Source organism: Oncorhynchus kisutch, linkage group LG10 (genome assembly GCF_002021735.2).
Source record: "Oncorhynchus kisutch isolate 150728-3 linkage group LG10, Okis_V2, whole genome shotgun sequence".
In the NCBI taxonomy this organism is placed as follows: domain Eukaryota; kingdom Metazoa; phylum Chordata; class Actinopteri; order Salmoniformes; family Salmonidae; genus Oncorhynchus; species Oncorhynchus kisutch.
Genome location: NC_034183.2, coordinates 58,050,612 through 58,072,662, shown reverse-complemented (window position 1 = coordinate 58,072,662; position 22,051 = coordinate 58,050,612). Strand labels below are relative to the sequence as shown.

The following is a 22,051-nucleotide window of genomic DNA, read 5'->3' as shown; positions in this document are numbered from 1 at the left end:
AACAGATGCATATCTGTATTCCCAGTCATGTGAAAGCCATAAATTAGGGCCTAATGAATTTATTTAAATTGACTGATTTTCTTATGAACTGTAACAGTAAAATCTTTGAAATTGTTGCATGTTGCATTTATATTTTTGTTCAGTATAGAACTCTATAGAACTCGGTGGGAGTGAGACTTAGTAGCAAAGACAGAGTGTGTGGGGGAGGGGAGGTCAGCTACACAAGACCTCCCCTGATATACACTCATTCAGCGCTCTATGATGAATGAATGGTCTATGTACATCCTCATCAAACTTCTCACTATTCATCTTGTGTACTGTACTGTACTTTACCTCAGAAAAAAAAATACACAGTCTATTTTTATGTAAACTGTATGAGTCAGTGTATTGTCAGTGTATTTCACTGTACATTATCTGGGGTCCTTGGGATGTCCGTACCTCTAGACCCTAACCTTACATTTCAACTTGTACTATGGTAGGGACTTCCCATGGATTCCGGATAGCAAGGAGCCTTTACACAATGGACCATCATGTACACGTTACAACACTGCCATCTAGTGGCCAATTGAATAACAGTAGAACCGTTTCAAAACATTCCGAAACGTGTCGACTTGCTTGAACATACCACGGAAGTGTGAGACAAACGTTGAGCGGCATCTCCAGTCAACCAGTTTCATTAGTGAGCATTTTCATTTTAAAACGCTGTTTTTTTTTTTTTTTTTACAGCTAAGGGGTAGCTAACGTCTTAAAACAGACACCGTTAAAGTGAAATATGCCTCGGAGAAAGGTAAGAACTTCGTTTGATTATATACGTAGTTGTAAAATACAGGTGACTGACTCATGCTAGCTATATCTAATGTCAATTTGTTTAGCTAACTTACTATCATGTCGAAATGTCACTATAACGTGACAGATAGGAGCTAATTGAGCCCTGGTTGGCCTTAAAGCATAGCACAATCAATTTTGTGTAACATTTAGAATAGCACAAATGCATGGCAAGCTGATGCGATAGTGGTCTAGTTAATGCTAACCAGCTATCCATGAGTGTGTTCATTCATGGCTATAGTGATGGGGCGCATTTGAACATAATTTCACAATCGCTTTAGCTATCTAACGTAGTTATCTATCTTACAGATGAACCACCAGCTAGCAGTGATAGAACCAAAAGCTTGGTGGAACAGGCCCGCAGGGTGTACGGAAAAGGTGTTATCTAGGTTCAAACCTCTCTGGCTGAAGCTAGTTGAATCCTGCTGGTGGTGAGGCAAATACTTGTCTTCCTCAAAACAACGATTTCATTGGATTGATTCAGGAATAACATAGTGTCAATTGGTTTAATTTTCTCCTGTCCCGCCTTTCCTCACTTGCAATTGGTTAAAGACACATAGTGCCCTCAAGATTGTTGAACCATTTTCATCTCGAAATTATTTTCGCTACGCTAGTTGTCAACGTAACAGTATGGTAATGTTGATATACATATGCATGGTCCGTTGCATGTTCATGTTTGTTTTGGAACATTTATGGAGTGGATTTCAGTTCTGACCGTTGGTAAATGTTTTGATATGGTGCATTGTGGGAAAAGTACTACGGAAGTGTTCCTTGTACACATGCTCCTCCTCCACATTAATCAAGATGTAAACGATTGACGCTTGTAAACAATGTTTTCGGTGATTCTTGTATTTTATGTGCTTGTGCTGTTGGATTAGGACTTTTTTTCTGTGTAGAGTATTAGTTAGTATTCCAGTCCAGTTTGCTTCAAAACATACAATGCCTTCAGAAAGTATTCACATACCCTTGAATTATTCCACATGACAGCCTGAATTCAAAATGGATTAAATGTTTTTTTCTCACCCATCTACACACAATCTACACACAATACCCCATAAGTATAATGAAAACATGTAGTTTAGAAATGTTAGCAAATTTATTGAAAATTAAATCAGAATTATTCACACCCGTGAGTCAATGCATGTTAGAATCACATTTTTCAGCTATTACAGCTGTGTCTTTCTGGATAAATCTAAAAAAAAAACGTTGCACACCTGGATTGTGCAATATTTTCACATGTTTTTTATTTTATTCTTCAAGCTCTGTCAAGGTGGTTGTTGAGCATTCCATTTTCAAGTCTTGCCATATACTTTCAAGCCGATTTAAGTCAAAACTGTAACTAGGCTACTCAGGAACATTCAATGTTGTCTTGATAAGCAACTCTTGTATATATTTTGCCTTGTGTTTTAGTTTATGGTCCTGCTGAAAGGTGAATTTGCCTCACAGTGTCTAAGTTTTCCTCTAGGATTGTGCCTGTGCTTAGCTCTATTCCATTTATTTTATCCAAAAAAATTCCCTTGTCCTTGCTGATGACAAGCATACCCATAACATAATGCAGCCACCACCATTCTTGAAAATATGAAGAGTGGTACTCAGTGATGTGTTGGGATTTGCCCCAAATATAACGCTTTCTATTCAGGACATAAAGTACATTTCTTTGCCACATGTTTTTGCAGTTGTAGGGAGCTCTCACACAATTGGTTTGGTGTGTTTTTTCTGACCTCTGGTGCGTTTACCCCCTTAGTTGGGCTCGTTTGGACTGGTGTGATTACTATCTGCACTCGAAAGCACACTAAACAACGCACTGTGATTTGCTCAAGAAGGGTGTACTCTGTCCGATTCTATTCATACCGTGGTGCGGTTCACTGCAGGTGAGAATGCAGTCCGGACTAAACACAGGAAAATATCCTATCGAATTTTTTTCCACCTTTATTTAACCAGGTTGGCCAGTTGAGAACAAGTTCTCATTTACAACTGCGACCTGGCCAAGATAAAGCAAAGCAGTGCGACACAAACAAACGTACAGTCAATAACACAATTGAAAAAAGTCTATATACAGTATGTGCAAATGGCGTGAGGAGGTAAGGCAAGAAATAGGCCATAGTGGCGAAGTAATTACAATTTAGCAAATTAACACTGGAGTGATAGATGTGCAGATGATGATGTGCAAGCAGAAGTACTGGTGTGCAAAAAAAGTAAATAAAATCAATATGGGGATGAGGTAGGTAGATTGGATGGGCTGTGTACAGCTGCAGCGGTCGGTTAGCTGCTCAGATAGCTGATGTTTAAAGTTAGTGAGGGAGATATGAGTCTCCAACTTCAGCGATTTTATTTATTTATTTTTAATTGATTTTAATTCGATTTAAAAAAATATTTTTTTTAGTGCAATTCGTTCCAGTCATTGGCAGCAGAGAACTGGAAGGAAAGGCGGCCAAAGGGGGTGTTGGCTTTGGGGATGACCAGTGAGATATACCTGCTGGAGCACGTGCTACGGGTGGGTGCTACAGTGAGCTGAGATAAGGCGGAGCTTTACCTAGCATAGACTTATATATGACCTGGAGCCAGTGGGTTTGGCGACGAATATGATGCGAGGGCCAGCTGACAAGAGCATACAGGTCGCAGTGGTGGATGGTATATGGGGCTTTGGTGACAAAACGGATGGCGCTGTGATAGACTGCTTCCAGTTTGCTGAGTAGTGTCGGAGGCTATTTTGTAAATTACATCGCCGAAGTCGAGGATCGGTAGGATAGTCCGTTTTACGAGGGTATGTTTGGCGGCGTGAGTGAAGGAGGCTTTGTTGCTAAATAGGAAGCCGATTCTAGATTTCATTTTGGATTGGAGATGTTTGATTGGAGTCAGGAACGAGAGTTTACAGTCTACACCTAGGTATTTGTAGTTGTCCACATATTCTAGGTCAGAACCGTCCAGAGTAGTGATGCTAGTCGGGTGGGCGGGTGCAGGCAACGATCAGTTGAAAAGCATGCATTTAGTTTTACTAGTGTTTAAGAGCAGTTTGAGGCCACGGAAGCAGTGTTGTATGGCATTGAAGCTTGTTTGGAGGTTTGTTAACACAGTGTCCAAAGAAGGGCCAGATGTATACAGAATGGTGTCGTCTGCGTAGAGGTGGATCAGCGAGTCACCAGCAGCAAGAGCGACATCATTGATTTATACAGAGAAAAGAGTCGGCCCGAGAATTGAACCTTGTGGTACCCCCATAGAGACTGCCAGAGGTCCGGACAACAGGCCCTCTGATTTGACACACTGAACTCTTTCTGAGAAGTAGTTGGTGAAACAGGCGAGGCAGTCATTTGAGAAACCAAGGCTGTTGAGTCTGCCGATAAGAATACGGTGATTGACAGAGTTGAAGGCCTTGGCCAGGTCGATGAAGACGGCTGCACAGTACTGTCTTTTATTGATGGCGGTTATGATATCGTTTAATACCTTGAGCGTGGCTGAGGTGCACCCGTGACCAGCTCGGAAACCGGATTGCACAGCGGAGAAGGTACGGTGGGATTCAAAATGGTCAGTGATCTGTTTATTAACTTGGCTTTCGAAGACTTTAATAAGGCAGGGCAGGATGGATATAGAGTGGAGAACAAGTATTTGATACACTTCCAATTATTAGAAAATGGAAGAAGTTCAAGATGACGGTCAATCACCCTCGGTCTGGGGCTCCATGCAAGATCTCACCTCGTGGGGCATCAATGATCATGATGAAGGTGAGGGATCAGCCCAGAGCTACACGGCAGGACCTGGTCAATGACCTGAAGAGAGCTGGGGCCACAGTCTCAAAGAAAACCATTAGTAACACACTACGCCATCATGGATTAAAATCCTGCAGCGCACACAAGGTCCCCCTTCTCAAGCCAGCACATGTCCAGGCCCATCTGAAGTTTGCCAATGACCATCTGGATGATCCAGAGGAGGAATGGGAGAAGGTCATGTGGTCTGATGAGACAAAAATAGAGCTTTCTGGTCTAAACTCCACTCGCCGTTGGAGGAAGAAGAAGGATGAGTACAACCCCAAGAACACCATCCCAACCGTGAAGCATGGAGGTGGAAACTTCATTCTTTGGGGATGCTTTTCTGAAAAGGGGACAGGACGACTGCACCGTATTGAGGGGAGGATGGATGGGGCCATGTATCGCGAGATCTTGACCAACAACCTCCTTCCCTCAGTAAGAGCATTGAAGATGGGTCGTGGCTGGGTCTTCCAGCATGACAACGACCCGAAACACACAGCCAGGGCAACTAAGGAGTGGCTCCGTAAGAAGCATCTCAAGGTCCTGGAGTGGCCTAGCCAGTCTCCAGACCTGAACCCAATAGAAAATCTTTGGAGGGAGCTGAAAGTGCGTATTGCCCAGCGACAGCCCCGAAACCTGAAGGATCTGGAGAAGGTCTGTATGGAGGAGTGTGCCAATATCCCTGCTGCAGTGTTTGCAAACCTGGTCAAGAACTACAGGAAACGTATGATCTCTGTAATTGCAAACAAAGGTTTCTGTACCAAATATAAGTTCTGCTTTTCTGATGTATCAAATACTTATGTCATGCAATACAATGCAAATTATTTTCAGGTCTCTCCAGAGATGTTTGATCGGGTTCAGGTCCGGACTCTGGCTGGGCCACTCAAGGACATTCAGAGACTTGTCCCGAAGCCACTCCTGCGTTGTCTTGGCTGTCTGCTTAGGGTCGTTGTCCTGTTGGTAGGTGAACCTTCACCCCAGTCTGAGGTCCTGAGGGCTCGGGAGCAGGTTTTCATCAAGGATCTCTCTGTACTTTGCTCTGTTCGTCTTTGCCTTGATCCTGACTAGTCTGCCAGTCCTTGCCGCTGAAAAACAACCCCACAACATGATGCTGCCTCCACCATGCTTCACCGTAGGGATGATGCCAAGTTTACTCCAGTCTTGTTTCTCATGGTCTGAGAGTCCTTTAGGTGCCTTTTGGCAAACTCAAAGAGGGCTGTCATGTGCCTTTAACTAAAGAGTGGCTTCCGTCTGGCCACTCTACCATAAAGGCCTGATTGGTGGAGTGCTGCAGAGATGGTTGTCCTTCTGGAAGGTTGTCCCATCTCCACAGAGGAACTCTGGAGCTCTGTCAGAGTGACCATTGGGTTATTTTATTTTTCTTGGTCACCTCACTGACCAAGGCTCCGATTGCTCAGTTTGGCTGGGCGGCTAGCTCTAGGAAGAGTATTGGTGGTTCTAAACTTCTTCCATTTAAGAATGATGGAGGCCACTGTGTTCTTGGGGACCTTCAATGCTGCAGGCATTTTTTTGGTACCCTTCCCCAGATCTGTGCCTCGACACAATCCTGTCTCGGAGCTCTACGGACAATTCCTTCGACCTCATGGCTTGGTTTTTACTCTGTTATGCATTGTCGACTGTGGGACCTTGTATAGACAGGTTTGTGCCATTCCAAATCATGTCCAATCAATTGAATTTACCACAGGTGGACTGCAATCAAGTTGTAGAAACATCTCAAGAATGATCAATGGAAACAGGATACACCTGAGCTCAATTTCGAGTCTCATAGCATAGGGTCTGAATACTTATGTAAAAAAAAGGTTGCCTTGTCATTATGGGGTATTGTGTGTAGATTGAGGAGGGGGGGAAACGGTTTAATACATTTTAGAATAAGGCTGTAACGTAACAATGTGGAAAAAGTCTCTAGGGGTCTGAATACTTTCCGAATGCACTGTAGGCTACTGAATATAGCATATTCACGTCGCAGTTAGAGCGGCTATTGCGCTTTTTCCTCCCACATGTTGTTGGAAGACGACAACGAAAGTAATAGGAAGATTGGGGCACACAAGTGATGCTTCGTGATAATCATAAATAGATTCAACGATAGCATTGTGTTCATACAAGCTAACAGGAACCAAACCAAATAATCGTCATGTTTATGTTACTGATGTGCATAACAGACGACCGATCTGCCCTTTTGTTCTATGAAAGAGGAATGCTGGGAGCAGCTCCGACGGCACTGAGGATTCAGACTTCTCTGCTGACCATGAGCACACAGACCGAATCGAGACCTATGGGAGAACACGGAGGAACACGCGCCTCACCCGGGCATCGCTGCGACTCAGCCAAAGTTCACAAGGTAAATATGCCTTTTTCAAATCAAATATTTGTCACATGCGCCCGAATACAACAGGTTATAAATATAAAACACCTTACAGTGGCTTACTTACAAGCCCTTAACCAACAATGCAGTTTTGATATGGAGAACTCTCATGAGATGGCCAATATATTTATATTGTTATGTTTCTGCATCAAGAACCTGCTGAATAACTATGAATCCTATATGAATCCCTTGGATTCCAGCCCTATGAGTTTTTAGTCTAGGTCATTGAACCAAATGTTATGACAATAATCTAAGTCAGAAGATTCAAAATGATGATACTGAATGTAATGCCGGGGTTCTCTCTCTTTTGTCTGTCTGTAGCTATACCCATAGATGTGCTCATGGGTTATTATCGCTTGCTGTACAATAGCCATTGTATATCAGCATTCAAACTCATAAACTGTGAATAGGTTTAGACATCAGTCATCCCCCCTGATCCCTATTCGGTTTGGCAGTCATGGTTTGAGTAGAGGATGATATAGTTTCCACTCCCTTTTGTTATTGAAAAAAACTGGCTGCATTCTATGTGGTTTTTAAAAAGCTTGGCATGTCCTTTGGTCCTCAATTTGACAACTGAACTGATATTGTTATTAAGTTGTTATACACAACAAGTAGCCTACTGCTTGGGCCTATGTTTTGTTTGTTGCCTATACTCTACTGGTCAGTTATGTTGTGGAAACGAATCCGTTTGTTAAGGGAGCGTACGTAAGTGTCTCTGCTTGAAAGGGATTTGTCCATTGACGAGACAAGAGTTGTAGCTCTTAGCCTGCTACATTACTGCTGAGGGCCAGAGACCCCCGAAGACATATGTTTAAAAAAATGTGTTTTTAGATTCCAGCCCTGTCCAGATCAGCCCAGCAGAGGTGGTGACCTTCTCTGCCCGGCGCGTGACCCGTAGCCGTAGTCTGCAGCAAGGGCCGCCGGTCACCCCCAAGAAATACCCTCTGCGCCAGAGTCGCTCTTCGGGGTCGGACACGGAGCAGCATGTGGAGGGTAGGAGGACGAAGCAGCAAGGTCACTTTCTCTCACAGTTCCCCCCTGCTCCATTGTCCACACCCGAGAGCTGGCCACCCACTGCGTTATTTATGTTATATTTTCAGTGTATCATTTTAAGTTTTCGAAGAGGCAGTGATGCTCAACTAGTGCTTTTCTACTCTTTAAGTTTGTTTTGGGCTTGTGTCCTCAAACATAGATGAATTGAGGTTGTGTTGTCCTCCACATGTTATTCCACTCATTTGTTATGTTTCTCAAGACAGTTCTGTTGAAAATTGCAGCCTATTCTTGTAGCTACCATCCCTATTCATTCCTTTGGTTTTCCGTTGCTGGTGTGGTGGGGTCGTTGTATGCGATCATGTATTGGGTGTTTGGTGTCATGATGAGTCATCATCCCCTCCTGTCCTGTTTCATACCTCCCAAGGCATGTTTTTCCAAACCTGAAGGGGGTGTGCAAGAATTGTGAAAAATAAATGCATCACCAAAAGCATCACATTGACAAAAAATATATAGCATAGTGTGTGTCTATAACAGCATCACAACAAAATGGAATCTTGTGTCTTGAAACTGTATAAACATGGTACTGTGAGAGGGTGGTGAGATAGTTGGAATGTCCTCATTCACAATTCTGAAATGAAATATGAACTAAGCCCCATCATGTGGGCTCCCAAGCGGCGCAGCGGTCTAAGGCACTGCATCTCAGTGCTAGAGGTGTCACTACAGACCCTGGTTCGATTCCAGGCTGTATCACAACTGGCCGTGATTGGGAGTCACATAGGGCAGCGCACAATTGGCCCAGCGTCGTCCGGGTTTGGCCGGGGTAGGCCGTCATTGTAAATAAGAATATGTTCTTAACTGACTTGCCTAGTTAAATAAAGGTCAAAAAAAATGTGAGGTGTCTGTCGGGCTTGTGAATATAACATCAAATGTACATATAAAGCTTACATCAGCTGATATCTCAAAGTGCTGTACAGAAACCCAGCCTAAAACCCCAAACAGCAAGCAATGCAGGTGTAGAAGCACGGTGGCTAGGAAAAACTCCCTAGAAAGGCCAGAACCTAGGAAGAAACCTAGAGAGGAACCAGGCTATGAGGGGTGGCCAGTCCTCTTCTGGCTGTGCCGTGTGGAGATGTTCAAATGTTCATAGATGACCAGCAGGGTCAAATAATAATCACAGTGGATGAAGAGGGTGCAACAGGTCAGCACCTCAGGAGTGAAAACAGCAGGTCTGGGACAGGTAGCACATCTGGTGAACAGGTCAGAATTCCATAGCCGCAGGCAGAACAGTTTGAAACTGGAGCAGCAGCACAGCCAGGAGGACTGGGGACAGCTAGGAGTCATCAGGCCAGGTAGTCCTGAGGCATGGTCCTAGGGCTCAGGTCCTCTGAGAGAGAGAGAGAGAATTAGAGAGAGCATACTTTATATTCACAACAATTCCTTTACATGTGTTCTTCTCCTCGTTGGCTCTTCCAGACTTGAAGCGAGCAGCAGACCAGGACGAGTCTCCGCCCCGCACCCCAACAGGGAACGCCCTCTCATCGGAGTCGGACATTGACGTGTCCAGCCCTAACGCCTCTCATGACGAGAGCCTGGCCAAGGAGCTGTCACTCAAAGACTCTGGCAGTGACCTCTCCCACAGGCCCAAGCGCCGCCGCTTCCACGAGAGCTACAACTTCAACATGAAGTGCCCCACACCAGGCTGCAACTCCCTGGGTAAATGATCTCATTCTTAACTGTCAGCTCCACCGTCAATGAGGGCAGGACATTTTATTTACATAGTTGACTTTTTGTGCAATGTGGACCTCAGAACGCTACACCTTCAAAACACACACTGTTAATTGTTATGTTCTGCATTTGTTTCACTTGACGTTCTCTGTTTTATTTTGTTTTTCAGGCCATTTGACAGGGAAACATGAGAGGCACTTCTCAATATCTGGCTGCCCTCTCTTCCACAACCTCTCTGTAGATGAATGCAAGGTAAATCTACAAGCCCTTGGAAGTTGGCTTTGTTGAGGTGTGGGATTCTAGGACCGTGTCTGACATCTGTCTGCCTACTACTTAATAAAACAACATACTGTAGGCATATCTTTAGTAGGGATGGCTTACCAAACGGGATTTCTCTTCACAGACGAGGGCCTCCTCTCGTGACAAACAGGTGGAGGAGCGGACGTTGTCCCACCGGCAGGATGAGAATAGACATGGTACCCGTCACCAGGTATTATGATCCTGGGCCTTTCATTTGGTCAACCATCTCATTTTATCACTACGCTACTGTTTTTGGTTTGGATTTGTCCCTCCTTGCAGTAAATGTTTCAAGAAAGGCAATAGGGTGCAAAATAGGATTTGGATTTAAAGGCAGTATCATGGCCGTTTCATAAAATTGCATAATGGATTAGGCCCCAACGGAGAGACAGATGAGGTACAAGGAGAAGGTGACGGAAATGAGGAAGAAGAGGAACTCGGGTCTGCTAAAAGAGCAGAAAGACCAGTACATGGTGAGTGTGATGATCTGACCTCTAATCCAAACTCTAGGAAAGAAAAAACGCCCCTTTTCCATTAGTGCCAGAAGAAAAAGATGTAGCCTACGCGTTGTAATACACTCTTATCCCATACGAAAGGTAAACAAATATAATACTTCCAATGTTAAAAAGTGTCTCGCAAGCACAGTTTGACAACTGTTCGGACAAAAGATATGTTGGTAAATAATGTGTCCGGTTGAAGAGATGTGCTGATTGTTCTGAGGTTAAAGGCTTCTTCTCCCTCTCTGATGTCCCAGGATCACCGGCAGTCCCACGGCAACAACCGAGAGCCCCTCCTGGAGAACATCACAAGTGATTACGACCTGGAGCTCTTTCGAAAAGCCCAGGCACGTGCTTCGGAGGATCTTGTAAGAGAGAGAGAACTCATCGCCCTTCCTCCCATTTTCCTCTTTCTTTTCCTGAGCCTGTACTAGTGACTGTCTGGACTGGGCCCAGTCGACGCCCAGCTCTCACCGTTTATGGTGGGCAGTGCCAGACGGGGAGCATTCTGGGTAATCTGGCTACTCACACTGTCTGGTGTTGTCAGTTACAAGACCGGGTAGTTTATGGAGAAGTTCTTCTTCGCTCTCTTTGAGTTAGATTTACTCTAGCCGATATCTTTAAGAGGCTCCCCTTTCAGTCTTCCAAATCAAAGCTCTCTCTTATCCTTTCCACACACATTTCTAACCTTTTCTTTCTAAATGAAAGCGTAATCTCCGTGGTCGCTTCCACGGAGAGTAATGAGTTCTCCTACCGTGGCGCTTTGCCTGCCCCTCTCCCTCGCTGCGTTGGTCAAACCTCTCTCTTCCTCCTCCCTTTTCTGTCCCCTCTCCCTGTCCTCCGCCTGGTGCAGGAGAAGCTTCAGGGCCAGGTGGCGGAGGGCAGCAACATGATCAAGACCATCGTGTTTGGCCGCTACGAGCTGGACACCTGGTACCACTCGCCCTACCCCGAGGAGTACGCCCGCCTGGGACGCCTCTACATGTGTGAGTTCTGCCTCAAGTACATGAAGAGTCTGACCATCCTGCGCCGGCACATGGTGAGAACGTTGGTGCATGTCAATTAGTTTCTCGGGTGTTTTCTGATTGTTCTTTATGGATGGATTCAGACGTTTCAGAGTGGATCTCAGTTCTGAATAGGTATTTATATGATGGTCGGTGTTGTTCCTCCCCCTGTACAGGCCAAGTGTGTCTGGAAACACCCACCAGGGGATGAGATCTATCGAAAGGGAAACATCTCCGTCTTTGAGGTGGACGGTAAAAAGAACAAGGTGAGAGATTGCTGTGGTCCCAGGAATGTTATGTTATCCTGCCTTGTGAATGTTATGACTACCCTGCTCTGACCATAGCCCTGCTAAATGACCCTATCATCCACAGATCTACTGCCAAAACCTGTGCCTTCTGGCTAAGCTCTTCCTGGACCACAAGACCCTATACTACGACGTGGAGCCCTTCCTCTTCTACGTCATGACAGAGGCTGACAACACCGGCTGCCATCTTGTTGGCTACTTCTCAAAGGTAACCAGTCAGTCGTAGTCATAATGCTACGTTTAATTTATAAACTGCTTTTCTCAAACTCAAAACGTCTATGCCCTCCCATTTTAGGAGAAGAACTCGTTCCTGAACTACAATGTCTCCTGTATCCTCACCATGCCACAGTACATGAGGCAGGGCTACGGAAAGATGCTGATTGACTTCAGTGAGTCCAGCCACTACCTTGTGGTCTCTCTGTAACTCTACCTGACCTCTGTGTAACCCCGTGTGTGTTCCTGGTTTCTCCCTAACCCTGGTCTCTGTGTAACCCTGTGTGTGGTCTGCCCTCTCCCAGGTTACCTACTGTCTAAGGTGGAGGAGAAGGTGGGCTCTCCAGAGCGGCCCCTCTCAGACCTGGGCCTAATCAGCTACAGGTCCTACTGGAAGGAGGTGCTGCTGCGCTACCTCAACCAGTTCCAGGGGAAGGAGATCTCCATCAAGGAGATCAGCCAGGAGACAGCCGTCAACCCAGTGGACATTGTCAGCACCCTGCAGTCCCTCCAGATGCTCAAGTACTGGAAAGGGAAGCACTTGGTCTTGAAGAGACAGGTATGTCACCTACCATTTCTTCATATATTTATTCTTTAGTCTGCCAAGAACAAGTTCTGATTTTAGTGTGACATTTCTCCAACTAACTGTGGAATTAGTTGGGGTTTGGGTTATTCCATTAGACGTCAGTTCAGTCTCGATATTGTCTTGGACATCCACGTATCATTGAGCCTAGCAGTGCTAACGTGCTACTAACCTCACGGAGCCATCCTTCCAAATCTCATCACGATGACTTTACTATTGGAAGTCTGGAGAACTTTGGTATTGGATTTTGAGTAGAAGTAACGTTTCCCCTCAGGAGAGGCTTTTTAATTTTTTTTATTTTTTAAATTTGCTTTGTTTCTCTTTCTACCGTGTCAGTCAGTTTGCCTATGCTGTGTTAGTTGTGTATGAATAAATAAAATAAGCTGAAACATGCTAAATATTTAATGGGTTTGAAAAGTGGCAACATGTCTAGTTTCCATCTATACCACTGTTGTCTGTCCTTTTTTTTTGTCTTCCTGAGGAGAACTTCCACAGGTTTTGAAACGGAGTGTGACAAACCTTGGCTTTTGAGGCTTATATGCTAACTATCTCCTCCAGGACCTAATCGACGACTGGAAAGCCAAGGAGACCAAGCGTGGCAGCAGCAAGACTATTGAACCCACTGCCTTAAAGTGGACCCCACCTAAAGGAACATAGGACACTTCTTCCCCCTACACCTTACCACGCCAACTCTCCAACACAATGACCTGGGTTCAAAGCTCACTATCAGAATAGTTTACTTCAAACAACTTTTTGATCAGTACACTGTGTTAGTGCAGAATTATTGATCATGATTATTGAGAGTCCTAACCAGGCTTAAGTAGTAGATCATAATAGCAACAAGAATACTGATGGTGGGTTGCTTGAATCCAGACCCTAGCTTGCCTCACACAACTTCTCAGTAGAACCGTATTAACCTAGTGAGCCAGTCAGTTAGTACGTATGGGAATATAGCTGTCTTTCTGGGGAGGGGTTGAGGTAACACAACAATGTATCCATGTGTCTTGATTGTGTTTAATATTTTCTGTTTGGTTTGGGCTTTATTTTACTTTATTTTTTTATATATTTTTTAAACTTCTGTTTGGTTTTACCACTGTTAAGCTGTTTTGGCTAATGTCCTTTTTTAAGCTATTTTACATTTGGCTTCCTGAAAGATTGCCAATTCTCTTTCTTCCCCTTCTCTCCACAGTGTGCACTCTTTCAAGTATTTAAAAGCTTCGGACTGGTGAAAACGTTGGCTGTAGGAAGTTCCTTACCCCAATCCCTTCCTTTTAAATCCATGAGGAAGAGTGCACAAGTAAACACTTTGGGGGAGGAGGAGAAGAACTGGCCGAAGTGCGAATTTGATGTCAAGTTCAAGTCATGCTGTCAATATATTTAAATGATGGAGAGAAGATTTTATAGTACAGGTTTGGCAAGACAAAGTATATTTGAAGAAAGTTTTTAAAATGTGCAGGACTGGTTTCCTAGCCGTACTGAGGACTAGATTTGAACGTGTCATTAGAAGAGATTTTCTCTAACATGTTGCAGAGGAACAAGCAAATGCATGTAGTACACAGCAAAAGAGACTATTTGTCTTGTGCTGTGGTCAACCCATTTTATGTCTGTTTATGTGTATAAGGATAAAATAATGGATGTTACTGACTGTTAGACTGATTGTGCATATACATGGGATGAAACCAGAAATGACCTCCATCTGCTGTGTGTATATAAAGATTTTGAGTTTCCACAGCGACGTATGGCCCTCATCTCAAGAATTTATTGCCACAATAGGGCAACGAATATATAAAGTGCACATCTTTATAGTTGCAGAAGAAATGGCCTTTACTGACCATATGTCAGAAGGGAACTCTTTATTAACACCGTAAAGGATTGACAAACTTCACTGTCATTCTGAAATCGTGTTAATCATTGTGTAGAGTTTTTATTCTGTTGTGTTTCTGGGTTCTTTCTTGTGTGTTTAAAAAAATAAGCTATTTGATCCGTGTATTTGTATGTCAGAGGGGAGAAACAAAACAAGCTCAGAATCTGAGAGGAGGTATTTCTTCAAGGCTGCCAAATAGACTGTATATTTCACCACCATATTTCAATGGATCCAGGTTGAACTAGGAAACTAATACTCCAATAATATGGCGTTATGATTCTTTTCAGAATATAAGCACTTGTGTTGGATGTCCAATTTAAATTGCATGTTAAAATAGTTTTGGGCCAGTCCGGCTTCATTCATTCCTTCTGCTTTTGAATGTTAAGTAAAAGGCCTTGAAATATACCTGCCCATCAGATTGTTTACTTCCTTATTTTGACTCTCTAAAACTAGACTGTACACTGTCCACTATATTTTGGGGTATGATTTTGATTTAGTTGCAAAGTTCATGGTTCTTCAAAGAGTCTGTATAATGGCAGCATCTTTGGCATGAATAGATGCTAACTTGGCCTAACATCACACAGCGGTATTATAGCAGGTCAACTTGCAGCTCATTTCACTGTATATTTTATTGGAACCTGGGAACACTGCTACAACAGGTCAACTGTTAATTTCCCCAAAACAATTCTCCTTTACCTCTGCCTTTCATATTTTGCCTCCCAACATGTTGCTGTGGGCTGTGTTGTCTTGATGTTTCCTCCTGTGCCAGTCATGGCAGCTATAGAAAGACAAACTGAGCTGTTCTGGTGTATCTGAAACCAGTGTGCGTGGTCATAATGTTCACCTTCATACAAGCAGTTGTTCTTCAATAAGCTATCAAAAGAGCAGTAGACCACTGTAGCTACACAGCAGTCAGCAGTACCTCTGTACAGCATTAATATGTAGATAAGTTGTGTGCACCTGCTTTTGTACTTGCTTCCTCTCCAATAAATCTAAACTCCAAAATGTCTTGATCCTGTGTGCAAGGTGTTCTTTCTGAACTTTCTTGAGCAGCATCCTCTGTTTCCCCAACCAATTGCCACTACACACTGCAATGTGTTGCTGTCTCAGGTGCATGGATCAGTCTAGTGGTTTCATCTCCGTTCCATGACTGGCACCAATCTGGTAAATCTACACAGTTGAAAGCAAATGAACACTACAAAAAGTGCACTTGATTGAACAAATTGTTTTTATTAAGGAAATGTGAACAGCGTTGAGCCTTTGCCACATAGATGTGTAGGGGTTCACTGACAAATGATCAGCATTTGATATGAAGCACAGAAAAGCAAATAATTGTACAATATTAATGAATCTTGAGGTTCAGTAATGCACTCAGTGATGGGACGTGTGAATGATCTTACATTAGACAAATATACCTGTTTGTTTGCACAACAATCCATCTAATATTATGCAACAACAAAAATACTTGACTGAACATAACAAGCGGCTTGTATTGCAAAGAAGAGTACAGAATGATACAGTTAAGGAAGGCATAAAATGTCAATTAGTTGCAGCAAATCCCTGACGCAGTTTAAACACGGGTCAAATAATTATTGACCCTTATTACACATTCCTTATGTTACATCAATTAAGCTTTGTTGCAGGTATTGGATTGCTTTGACCTAGATTAATAATTTGAGCAACATTGATTATTACAGTAACTTTGAACAATCAAGTTATATCTTCATCTCTAGTAATACTGGGGTTTGTTCCATTCCTCTTGTGACTCTGGAAAAAACAAATATGGAATAAATACATTAGATTGAAATTGTTCTGAAGAATGATAGCTAACATATCTTTCATCTGGTAAGGTGCTTGACTCTACCTCCACTTGAGGACCTTCGACCCATGAGTCCAATATACATTTCTCCTTTATTTCCTGATGAAACACACACACCCAATATTTATTTTATTTGAGAAATACATAATATAGGCTATAGCCCAAAGCATGCCAATTAATAATTTAATTAATAATGCTTTCAAATTTGAAAAACCTACTTTTCTGCCCCAGTCGAATCGGTTGAGGGACTCCTAAATTGGGAAATTAAATGTGTTTAATTCATTCAAATTTCTATCATTTCTATAAATTATAGCCTACAAGCTCATTTTACTATGACCCCCCCCCCACCCACAAAAAAACCCAGACCAAATTAAAGGATATGAAAGTTGAATTCACCTGAGCTTCGCCCAATTAGTCCATGAAATTGCCGCGAATTGGACCTCTTGATGGGGTCAGCCACTCGGAAGGCAAAGCCACTTTCCAACGGATCCCTCTGTAACAATAATTGTAACAGTGAATAAGTAACATAAGCCTTCTATCAACCATTGCCATATAAGATGTCCTAAACGTGAAACCCCAAAATGATAGCCAACTAGCTATGCACTTCAGAAGAGGGACGTGCGTTTTACCTGCCAGTTTTCAATCGACCATATATCTCCATCGTCGCTGGTTGGGGTTCCCAGGGCACAGTAAACCTGCGCAAAAACTGCAACAATCAAAACCACAAACTTTAAAACGTCCATGTCGGTAAATTTGAGGAAATAGATGATAGGCAGCAGGTGTTTCTTCTGTTTGAAACAAACAGATATCTATTAATAAGCAAAGCCAAAGTTGTAACAGTCTTTATAGTGTGGTCTCTCTCGTGTGCCTGTCAATCCGTAACGCTGTGGTCAATTTATATTCCAATGTTTTTGCTCCGCCCCTCTCTCCATGTAGCATCATATGTGCATTTTTATGAGAATAAATATTGTTTTTGACATAGCTTTGTGCGCAACTGGTGAGCAAACTCACGAGTGTCGAAAACCATCTGACCTTTTCTCATGATGCATGTGTTGTTTTTTTCCAACCCATTTGTTTCACATGGTGTGTTCGAATTGTTTACCTCTGGATAAATGATCATCCAATGAGGGCAAAACACTCAGAGGTGAGTACTATTGAGTTAGCACAATAAGCAATGATTTATTGAAGAAATATATATTGCAGTTGCAGTTGACTTGGTGATGAAAAAATGCTAATTAGATCAATGTTGGACAAATCCAACCCTCTCTAATCAATATATGTATTGAAAAAAGTTTCTTATATCTTAACAGTTCTTATTCAGTAATTTCACTCTTTCTATCTCTGTGTCAGACAGGGGAGTCATGCAACCCAAAAACCATAGGGGGCACAAAGTATGTGAGGATGTCTGGTGGGTGGCTGGCCAGAGAAAGGCTATGCATATAAAATCATAAAAGCTCATTTACAAAATATACCCAGAACGCAGTTATGTCATTAATTAGGAATGTTTAACATTGCTTTGTTCATTATCACCAATAATTCAGCTATTTGCCAATTTGGAGAATTTAGCATTTTTCAAACATTTGAAACAGCTTTTTTCTGCAATCTAGAGCCATAAGCATTATGCTTAATTCTATGTAAAAACAACATGGTTATTTTTCTGCATATCTAATCATACCTTTTGACCTGTCTGTATCCTACTGACTGGTGTTTTTTTTAAATGTAATAAACTAAATATGCTACTTTGCATTTCTACTCAAATCTGAGTAAAATATTGAAATGAATGAGTCTTATTCAGTACATTTAGTAATTGCTTGCTTTTCTAGTCTACCAACCTTGCCAGCAGGCATGCCAGCTGAGATAGTTAGACAAGCTACTCTAACTTGATAGCCTGAAATGTCTTCTTGGTAGCTAGTTATGAGGTAGGGAGATTGGGAACATATCTGGGCTAGCTAAAGCCAACTTCATAAAATTGGTACAGATGTAGGATCTTAATTTGATCACTTGAAAAATTAAAGGAGAGGCGCATATTCTAGGAGCTCAGATGCAATAATTTAATAACCAATGTTTTAACAGACAAGCTGTCTTCAAATAGTGTCAAAGGACACACACAGGTGTCTGTAATCATGGCTGGGTGTGGCCTGATACCATTGGTTAATTCTCAGATATAAAAATAACATACCAAAAACATGAATGGATAGCATATGATCATAGATACAATTTGTCTACATAGGCCTACAAACATTTACAATAGCAAAATCACAATAATCACAAGAATGGCTTCAGATAAAAGTCTACGTTAAGACCGAAAGGAACAATGGTCTTTAAATTAAAGATCCAGGCAGCCTCTCGTTTTAACAATAAATTGTCGAGGTCACCCCCTCTCCTATGGAGGGTGACATGTTCGATGACGATATAAAGTAGGGATGAAATCGAGTGGTTTGCTTCCAAAAACTTGTTTCCCATAACTTGGAAATGTAACACTTGTAGTGTATTTGAGGTTTAAAAAGGTTTCTGAAGTCTGTCATTTCCACTTTGAAATAACAGACTTGATTTTCAATTACAAAAAATGTATCATTCCTTACAAAAAAATTGCATCAATTATAATCCACATAATATTTCCTATTGCTGCAGGATTATTTTCCTGCTGTAGTAAACTGCCTCAAATTAACATCCTACATATGTAGGTGTCTAGTAGTATTACAGAGAAACAACAACAACAAATTAAACAAAAACATGTCATGTTCTTTTTTTTTCCTTCCCCAGGACACATCTGAGGGGGCACGTGCCCCTGTGCCCCTTATGGGCATGACACCTCTGGTGGCAGATCTGCATGTAGCATGTAGGCCTACATCTTCCATGTGTTTTATGGCATGCGTCACATAGCAGGCATAGGCTAAGGTCTATGTTAATACACACATACAATACATACATTAAAATACAGGCTGGATATACACCACAAGAAAGAACAAAATAACATGCTACACATGCGTTGGTTATATCATCCCTCTAATGATAGATGGACCAATTCCAGACTGAAGTACAGGTGCTATTGGATGTGCGTGACAAGAGTGGTTCAATCAGCACATAGCCATGTGTTTTGCATTCAATATCCCAGCCAGTCACAAAGGTTCCTAATATCCTCATTGTCTTTTTGGACATTGGGGTCAACTCTAGGGATGAATCTGTAAAATGAGATTGCGGCTCTATCCAGCTCAATCCTACCCAGGCCACAGAGGTTGTTTCAGTTGAAATGGCAGGTCTCACTGAGTAGGCAGTCAATCTCAGGCATGTTGCTGCCTCATGTTTAGAGGTGTGAATATGTGCCAGGAAGATCAGGCTGGCTGGGAAGTTAAGTTAACTTAGCGTCTTTGACAGGATTCACTTTTTTTTAATGTGATTGATAAAAATAAAATAAAAAGTATATGTAATAAAATGAATGTATCATTGAAGTAGAATGATTGATACAGGTGAGAGGTTATATAGAACCTGCCAGAATTACATGATATAAATGCCTGTAATCAAGCTGCATTGAAAATCAGACCCATTTGAAAATCATTCTCCATTGAAGTCATAAGGGTCAGTATCAATGGACATTGTGGACGTCATCAGGAGATAATGACATATTTCTGGAAGATAAAAAAACTGAAATAAATGTTTAGTCTAGTCATCTTTATTTTGTGTTTTACAGTCCTGTTTCAGCCATATAACTGAAACAACATTTTGGTAACATAGCTGTGTTGTGTTAATCATGTCTAGCACAGCTCAAGAGATCAGCCAAATTAGATGGAGACATAGCAGCCATGTTGTTGAGTAGTTTTCTCCCAGCTATCTGACCTTTCAGAATCATAAAACACACAGCATTCTGCCCATCGATGCGCGCACATCATTTTTGCGACGTTGTCAGGCAACCCATCTACAAAGAGCAATAAATAGCAATAAAGAATGTCAGTCTTCAAGTTTTCAACATCTGGCATCAACTTGAAAGATTCTTTATTAGTTATTGTAATTCATTCGGAAATTAGCCTGCTAATTTGGATTGTTACGCAACCCTACACACATATGCTACATCTTATAACTCTGAGGGTATTAATGAGCAAAAATGTGTTCCTAGAATTGGACCTCGTTGAAAAGTCATCCCACCTGGGCGATACATGTCAACCATTTCTATTACAGGTACCGAGGAATGCATAGGTTAGATTGACTTCAAGCCAATTAGGATGAGAATTTATGTCAGGTTCCTTCTCAACACTTCTGCCTTCAGTCTGGAATGTCACACTGCCAACTAAAACGCTCCTGAGGGAGAGCATGATTAGTCCCTAGTGTTCTCTCTCTTGTTCCACCGATCAAATCAAATGAAATCAAGCATTTCAGACATGGAATGCAACGCAATGTGCATTACAGGAAAAAATAATTAATAACCTACGAAAATAAAAGCTGAAATATTTACTACACAACAAACGTCAGATAAACCAACACAGTTTTGGCCCTCCTCAGGTTCTTTGGGAAGGTATTCCAGAGGCTGGGGGTATAATAACTAAAAGCTGCCTCTCCATGCCTCTTGGCCGTAAGCTTTAGGACAGAGGAGGACCTGAGGACCTACTGGGTACATAACTTAAAAGCATGTCTGACATGCATTGGGGTGCACAATTGTGGATTTAGTTAAAAACCCAGAGAAGAATCTTAAAATGAATTATAAAACTCACAGGCAGCCAGTACAGAGACCTTTAAACCGGTGTAATGTGTGCTCTCTGGTCTTGGTCAGTACCCATGCTGCAGCATTCTGTATGTTTTACAGTACAGAGACCTTTAAACCGGTGTAATGTGTGCTCTCAGTCTGGTCTTGGTCAGTACCCGTGTTTCAGCATTCTGTATGTTTTGCAGTTGACCAATGGCTTTTTTTTGGGTAGACCAGACAGGAGAAGATTACAGTAGTCAAGCCTGCTTGTAATAAAAGCATGGATGATTCTCTCTGTATCAGCCTGAGAGAGAAACGGCCGCAACTTGGCAATGTTCCTCAGGTGGTAAAAAGCTTTTTTGGTCACATTCCTAACGTGTGATTTGAAATTTTGTTCAGAATCTAAAGTAAAACCTAGGTTTTTTATCTTTTGTTTTATCTTTATTGCCCGTGAATTAAAATGTGCAACTAGATTCTCTCTGTGCTTTGGCTCCAACATTAAGTACCCCAGCTGGAGGACGTTGTGAGCCATCTAAGTATATAAATCACTAATACGGCCTAATAATTTATCTGTGGAGCTAAAATCCTCTGGTGACACTGAAATGCAAAATTGTGTATTGTCTGCGTAGCAGTGAAAATCAATGCTTTGCTTACTGATAACGCTGCCAAGGTGTAACATATATATAAACTGAACCGTAAAGGACCCAAAATCGAACTTTGTGGGACGCCACATGTGGTTTGTGTTTTATGAGTTATGTTCACCAAGGGTGACAAAAAAGTCCCGGCCGGGTAAATCAGTCCCAAACCAATTGATAACTGGTCTTTCACATAGCTCTCTGGACCATGTCAATAATACAGTTAACCAGTCCACCGTCAACTATCAAGGCATTCATTTTATGTTAACAAAACATTCAATTTGTTTGGTAATCATCTTTGTTTGTGCTTTTAGCATAACTCTCCCAGATGCCGACATTTCATCAAGGCACACATCTACAGAAGGGAACATTTAGTTGAGGTGAGACATTTCTCTCTGACACTTTGTGGTGATTGAAAGTAGTCAGACCTCTCTGGCCATGTTTAGGCGTGGAGTGATGAGGGAAGGGTCAGAGGATGCAGAGAGATGAA

The 22,051-nt window shown here is 42.2% G+C and overlaps 1 protein-coding gene across 4 annotated transcripts; it reads left to right on the top strand.

Annotated features, from left to right (window-relative positions):
• The first annotated feature begins 616 nt into the window (after window positions 1-616).
• Window positions 617-15,445, top strand: LOC109897325 (histone acetyltransferase KAT7). 4 transcript variants are annotated; one of them, XM_031834196.1, is made up of 14 exons: window positions 617-787; window positions 6,780-6,927; window positions 7,783-7,944; window positions 9,418-9,657; window positions 9,839-9,921; window positions 10,073-10,159; window positions 10,341-10,439; window positions 10,721-10,810; window positions 11,317-11,502; window positions 11,644-11,733; window positions 11,840-11,980; window positions 12,068-12,161; window positions 12,291-12,544; window positions 13,127-15,445. In XM_031834196.1, exons 1-14 carry the CDS (start codon window positions 773-775, stop codon window positions 13,223-13,225), a joined length of 1,788 nt encoding a protein of 595 aa, XP_031690056.1. In that variant the 5' UTR covers window positions 617-772; the 3' UTR covers window positions 13,226-15,445. The 4 variants fall into 4 exon arrangements, with proteins under 4 accessions (XP_031690056.1, XP_031690058.1, XP_031690055.1 ...); XM_031834195.1 differs by having other exon boundaries at window positions 621-787; window positions 10,721-10,831; XM_031834197.1 differs by lacking the exon at window positions 7,783-7,944 and having other exon boundaries at window positions 621-787; window positions 10,721-10,831.
• The last annotated feature ends 6,606 nt before the right edge of the window (window positions 15,446-22,051 follow it).

What these genes read in the sequence shown, in the direction of transcription:
- LOC109897325 (XM_031834195.1), top strand. An exon ending in ACTCAGCCAAAGTTCACAAG is followed by an intron (nt 6,928 to 7,782) that starts GTAAATATGCCT and finishes ATGTGTTTTTAG; the next exon opens with ATTCCAGCCCTGTCCAGATC. An exon ending in TTGTTGGCTACTTCTCAAAG is followed by an intron (nt 11,981 to 12,067) that starts GTAACCAGTCAG and finishes CTCCCATTTTAG; the next exon opens with GAGAAGAACTCGTTCCTGAA.